This window comes from Nestor notabilis, unplaced genomic scaffold, assembly GCF_000696875.1.
Source record: "Nestor notabilis isolate BGI_N333 unplaced genomic scaffold, ASM69687v1 scaffold16308, whole genome shotgun sequence".
Taxonomy (NCBI): Eukaryota; Metazoa; Chordata; class Aves; order Psittaciformes; family Psittacidae; genus Nestor; species Nestor notabilis.
In genome coordinates, this window is record NW_009938864.1 from 250 (window position 1) to 6,811 (window position 6,562).

General features: G+C 49.8%; 1 protein-coding gene across 1 annotated transcript; it reads right to left on the minus strand.

Moving 5' to 3' along the window:
- Positions 1-1,728: 1,728 nt before the first annotated feature.
- COMMD7 (COMM domain containing 7) lies at positions 1,729-5,799 on the minus strand (the record flags this gene model as incomplete). Its single annotated transcript, XM_010019574.1, has 8 exons — positions 1,729-1,805; positions 2,244-2,292; positions 2,799-2,848; positions 2,972-3,062; positions 3,820-3,857; positions 3,937-3,993; positions 5,549-5,651; positions 5,740-5,799. Coding segments are annotated over 8 exons (525 nt in total), but the record flags the coding sequence as incomplete, so codon positions are not given.
- Positions 5,800-6,562: the final 763 nt, after the last annotated feature.

Here is a 6,562-nt window from a genome sequence, read left to right on the forward strand (position 1 = left end):
CCTGGCAGCTTCTCCAGTACTGCCGTGCTCACCTCATGCTGTAACCGGACAGGGTTGAGTGGTGCCACCCTGGCACTGGGTGGGTGAGGAGATAAAATGGCAGCAGGAACAGGCAGCAGTAAACGTAAAGCAAAAATAGTCCTTTTGTTCTGAGAAACCCTTTCTTCCTCCCTGAAATAGCTTTCCCTGCCACCCAAAAGGAGACGGAATATTTTGCAGGGCACTATTTCTGAGGATTTTGGGGCTTATGTGTTTAATTTTGACTGTAATCATGTGCCAAAGCTCGAGATGCTTCTGAATGGCCTGATACGTGGGAGAATAACCACGCGGCTCCTGTCCCGGGTTTGGCAGCAGGATTCCCCGAGCTGTTTTCCCAACACAGGGTTCAGGCTGTACCCATTGCCAGGGCTGGGCACTCACACAGGGCTACATAAACTGCTGGTTTCCGCAAGCTGAGAACCTGTGGGTAGAGCTGAGTCACAGGGAGGACTTTGTGACGCCTTTCTCACCAAAACTGTCTGTGCGTGGCTTTAACTGGAAGCAGATGTGGGCCCGGGGGGCTGCCTTGCTCCTTGTCCCACAGCAGACCTGCGGGATGCTGCAAGGACAGGGCATCACTTCAGGTGTAGGCTGGAAACAGAAAGCATCTGTCCTGAAAGGGGGGAGTGAGCGAGTGGCTGCGTGGTTCCGAGTTACTGACTGGGCTTAAACCACGACAGCATCTTATGGGGATCTGCCCCAGTGATGCAGTTTACTCCCTCCTCTGTGACCACCGAGTGTGTCAGGACATGGAGGTGCCTCGGGAAGTCTCAGCAGTGAAATGAGAGGGAGAGTGGAATCAGGGAGCCTGATTCCACTTTGTGCTGTGGCAGGAGATGACAGCAAGTTCAGGCTGCTGAGAGGTGGTGGGCATTTAATGTTCTGGGCATAGCTGAACGTAACATCTTCCACTGCCTGTCTCAGGCCGGGACACTCCAGTTCCTGTGGGAGTTGGACAACTGAAGGGTCGAGGTAATGGCCCTTCATGGAGTCTGCCTGTTACATCCACCAGGAAACAGGCTGGATCTGACTGTGCAGCATCACACAGGCAACTGAAGAGCTGCTCGCTGCAACCCAGCACAAACTGGATTTATTTCATCACCCCCTGATATGTCTTCCCCCCCTAAACACAGAGGCAGATGTTCAGTTGTTTAAGGCTTAAAATCTACCAGTGAGGTACTTTTCCATAACAAGGCATGATTGGGAAGGATGTAATCAACCCATTTCTCAATACAAGAGAAGTGAGAGGTTTGGGAGTGAGCACTAACTGATGCATCATTAGATGCTCTCCTTGCTTCCCTTGTATTCTCTCCCTTAATTCTTCAAGTCTGAAAATGATTCTCTGCTTCTCTTTGTCCTTTTCCCACAAGATCAAATTCTGATACAAATGGAGCAGGATGGGAATGGGTTTATTTGCTGTTTTAATACAAGTATCCACATATTTTGACCACAGGTTCTCATAACAGCATATAAAAAAAATAAGAGATGAGTGGATTGTAGCTGCTTCAAAATACTTCCTAAAGTTTCAGGTTCTGAGGGATTGACAGTCCCTCTGGGCTGTGACAGCACTGCTCCTTCCACAGCCTTGTCTCCTCTTACAGGGGTGTTAGGTCAGCTGGGAAAGGGCAGCTCTGCTGGCCCACGAGGGGAAATCCCACTGGATGGGTGTCTGTCCAGGCCTGTGCTGCTTCAGCTGAAGCTTTCGAGGCTGGTTTTGATCCGTTCCATTTCATGCAGAAAACTGTAGAACTGGGGCAAAGTTAACTCTGCAGGAGAAAACCAGAGGCATCGAGTCTTAGACTTCAGGTTCCGCTCCCAGCATGGGAAACGCTGTTCTGGTGCTACCTGCCTAAGCTGGGCAGGATTAGACACTGTGACCCTCGGCAGCTGTTTCTGCACACTACAGCTGGGCTGTGTGGGGTTCCAGGCTGGGATTCTCCTAATGGTGACCAAACCTTGGGAACTGTTTACTTTCTCAGCCTGTGCTGCTGCTCTGGCTGCTTTTTGCAGCTCCATGGCAGACGTAGGTTTATTCAGGATGCCTTGAATGCAGTGAGCATTCCCAAATACTTCCAGAGTGACTGCCAGGGGAGCAGCATCCTCGAGCCCTGCTCTGGCAGTGACCCCTGTTGGGTTCTGCACCCAAAGCTCCCCCACCTCAAGCAATCCCCAGAGCTGCTACTTTTCCAGAACTGTTAACTCACCCATATACACGTTTTCCATTTGACTCCCTTTTTTAATCACCAGCTTCAGCTTGGGGGAAGAAAAAGCAGAAGTGTTAATTCGGAGTGCCCTGTATTCTGAGCACCATGAAAAGGCACAAGTACAGGGGCGTGCTGTGAGTTTCAGACTGCTGCAAAGCACACATGTCTTTGACAGGCCTTTCAGGAAGTGTCACTGCAGGAACAGATTCCTTAGGCATTGGGAGGACCTCTGGAAGTTCTTCCAAATGATCACATTTCCCTCCCCCCTCCCTGACAGTGTGACCTTTACTAGGTTGAACTTTCTGAGCAGCTTTTCAGAGTGGTCTACTCTTCTGTGACACAGGATGTCTTCAGAAGGGAAACAAACAGCGGCGTGCCTGCTATCTGCTGGCAGCTGCACTCAGAAGGTGAAGCAGATGCCTGGTTGCAAGGCTTGTTCCATGAGACGCAGCTTTCCTCCAGCCCCTCTCATAGCCAGCATTGCCCACAAGTCTGCTCATTGCTTGTTCCTTAACTGCACACTACAACCTGAACTCTCTGATGTAGGAGATTTACCTGTAAGAAGATACTTCCCACTTTTTCCAGTTCACTGCTCCCAGCAGTCACTGTGAGTCAGAAAGAAGAGAAGGGAGATAATCTGTTAGTTAAACAGTGGAATAAAAAGTTATTTAGCTGAGAGCTGCTGGTGGGTTTCCCAACCCATTCACTTCATGGTTTAGCTCTATTACCTCCAAACTTCCACTCCATATCTATCAGCTGGTTAATCATCAGCGTCTGACCAACAGCCAGGCGTGTCAGGGGGGGGGAATTCGCCTTCCACTGCAAAGGCAAAAGGCATCCCAACAGTCAGCCCCGAGAGGCCTCTATTTATGTTACCTGTAAGTTCAACATCAGTCAGAAATAAGGCAGAAGCCTGAAGTGGAGGTGTGCAAAGGGGTGAGCTCGTGTGGTCAGGGGGGCTTTCACAGATGCGGAGTCCCACTAGGCTTTCCCTCTGCCTTGTCACTTTTCGCCTTCCACTGCAAAGGCAAAAGGCATCCCAACAGTCAGCCCCGAGAGGCCTCTATTTATGTTACCTGTAAGTTCAACATCAGTCAGAAATAAGGCAGAAGCCTGAAGTGGAGGTGTGCAAAGGGGTGAGCTCGTGTGGTCAGGGGGGCTTTCACAGATGCGGAGTCCCACTAGGCTTTCCCTCTGCCTTGTCACTTCTGTAAATGAAACTCACTGGGTTTGTTTTAACGCTGGTTTGCTGTAACAATATCTGCACAAGAAGTCATGTGTTCATGTAACTGCATGACCCTGGAGCTCAAAGCATGCAAAGCCAAAAACCAACCAAGTGAGAGGCACCCATGAATGCAGGAGTCACAGAAGCGATGAGGTAGAGGCCATGGCTAGAATTCTCATTAGGCAAAGTGCTCCTCATCACTTATCTGAGGATCAGTTCAAATCCCTGAGCTGGTTTTGCAGAAAACACCCCAAGTGCTGACACATCTTGGCAGCAGAGCGGGGTTTTACCAGCTCCCACTCAAAGACTGTCGTTTTGTTAGCTCAGAAACCAGCAAAAATAGATGAATACCTGTTCTGCAAAGTAAGTGGCTTTCTCCTCACTGAGGCCTGTGGGAGAGAGCAGAGGAGATTACTCTATGTGATAAATATTAATTATCTTTTATTTAGGGGAAGTCAGGTGACCCACCTAGAGCAATAAAATCTGCTCGGACTTGTTCCGAAGACAAATTCCTCTTCAGGGCACCTGAATAAACAATGCAAAGAAGCAAAATCACTTTTTACTGAGTCAAACCAATCTTTACTGAATCACATAAACGCTGGGATGGAGGCGCTGTGCTGGGGAGCTTCTGTTCTCAGCCTGTGTTTTGAAACAAACCACAGCTCCTCAGGATAGGAAATAGAGTTGTGCCTGCCGGTATCTTTGCAGATGCCCAGTGCTTTAAAAGTCCAGGCTCTGGGAATGCCTGGGAGAGGGAGAGATTTCATTGCAGGTATCCATGGGAACTGCAGCAGCGGTTGTGTTTTGAAGCTGCTGCTTTCTCTCCTATAGAAGCTCTGCTTGTTAAAGGGGAGCTGTTAAGGCTGGCAGGCTACTAATTTGACCTACCTGCTGTGTTTTGGATTATGGGTGTGAACGTGTGCATATAACACTTTCCCCCGCTGCGCCTGCCTCCTTTGTTCTGGGGCACCGGCAGCACATGGAAGTTTACAAGGATTCTGTTCTCTGAAGCCAAGAGCAGGAATCTCATAAATTCAAAGAGACTGCCAGTCCCACGTGGCTTTCTGCCGTGTAGCACACAGGCAAAGTTATCTGCTGGAATCCTTTCCCATACTGGCTGTGGCATCCCAGCGCTAAGGAAGAGCTACATGGGATCGGAGCCAGTGCACAGAAATAGCAATGACAAGACTTGAGTGCACCTAGGCCAGAAAATCCCAATTCCATGTTAAATACCCCCAAGACAGTTTTAGGAAAGGACATTCTTCATTGCTACTCCTGGGTAGAAGAAACAGCTTGAAGTAGTAGAATGGGTTTAGACCAAATGCAGGAAACTCTTCCCATGGCTTCAGTGCTGGGAAGAGAGCTACAGGGAAGCCAGGACTGAAGGATAATAGCAAGGGACTATTAATAACAGGAGGGATCAATGGGATGGACGTGCAGTGGAGGTGTTTGATGCATTATCATGTCAAACAGCAGCCACAATATCACAGTAATCTCATAAAGTGCTGGAGTCTGGGGTATTCAAGGGGAATCCCTCTGCCCCTCTTCCCCTCTATTTATGACGTCTGCTTTACACGGCCTAGAACCAAACTGGTTTCCAGCTCACTCCAGAGGGGTGTTTACACTGTCTTACGGGTCTCAAACAGCACTTGTCCTTGTACGAATTACAGTACTGGGTCACTTTATTAGTGACTCCCTTAGACCACTAAATAAGCCAGTGGAAGTTCCTGCAGAGACTTGGTGACAACATAGGGTGGCTGGTCTGGCAAATGGATTTACAGGTACTGGTTAAACCAAGTGCTGTCACAGTGTTGTATTGCATTTAATGCACAGATATTTGAGTTTAAGCCAGTGAGATGTGTCTGCAGGCAGGGCATAAAGAATATAAAGCCCGAGTCACCATATTTCAACAAGAGGATTTTTGATTCTTAAATACTAGGCCTTTTATTAGGTACTGTTTGCACTTGCTGTGCAAACCAAGCGCACTGTGGTTCTGAAGACACCCTCTGGCAGCAGGCAGGAACCAGGAACGGACCCAAGAGTTTGGCCTCGGGGCAGCCTATGCAAATGTCTCACTTACCGTTGGGTACCAGAAGAATACTTTTGACAATATTTTTCAGGGGGCCCAAGCTGATTTTATTCATGGTGGCAAAGTCAGAGAGCTGAGTCAGAAACCTTTCTACCTGTTCAAGAGAAAGACACAATCTTATCTCTGCACGTTTCTCACCAGAGAGCTGCATTCACACACCAGGTGTTCTGGGCCTGCCTTACCTCCTTGGGCTCTGTCAGGAAGCGGAAGAGCACTTCAGTCAGTGATGAGAATTGCTGTGGAGAAACAGGACAGTGTTATGGAGTCAGCTATGAGCATCTCGCCACCCCCATCACCACCATGACTAGGTGGTGATGTACCTTGACTTAGCTCTACCTGCCTCTGGTACATTGGTCCCAGAGTTCGATGTCCCGTGCCGGGAAGGTACCCCCATCCTTGGCATTACAAGGTGCCCATGGACGGGGTTTGCTCATGGGTGTTTTTCAGAATCTCAAAGGGTTTGTGCAGCTGGCACTGTACAGGGCTTTTGTGACTTATAGCTAATCGGAAGCTGCTGTTCTATCCTGTGTAATCCAAAATCTGAGTGGGAAAAGATGTGGCCGCCTACTGTCACGTTTCACAAACCCCATGGGGTAACCAGGCTAACTTGGGAAAGGAAAAGAACTGGTTAAGGGTCTAGTAGCTGCCTTCAGTCTGTGCAGTGGCAGGGCTGCAGAGCCTGCCTGTGGCAGAGCACCACCACCTCCCTCCCCTGCAGCGCCAGCGCTGGCTGTGACCCGGGGATGGCTGGCTGCTGTGCTGCTGCAGCGGCTCATCCTGTCCTATCCTCATGTAACGAAGGCGCTGGGCTGTACCCACGGCTCTGGGAAGCTGAGCTGAAAAAGCCTCAGCTCTTCCACTAGGTCCAGCACACGCTGAGCCTGCATCTGAGGCGCTGCATGCCCGGTGTGTCAGCGACCCAGAGGCAGACGTGTGCTGCTGAGCAGAGCCCTGCCCCGAGACAAGAGGGCAGTGGGGCGGCAATCACAGCCCCACCGCTGCGCA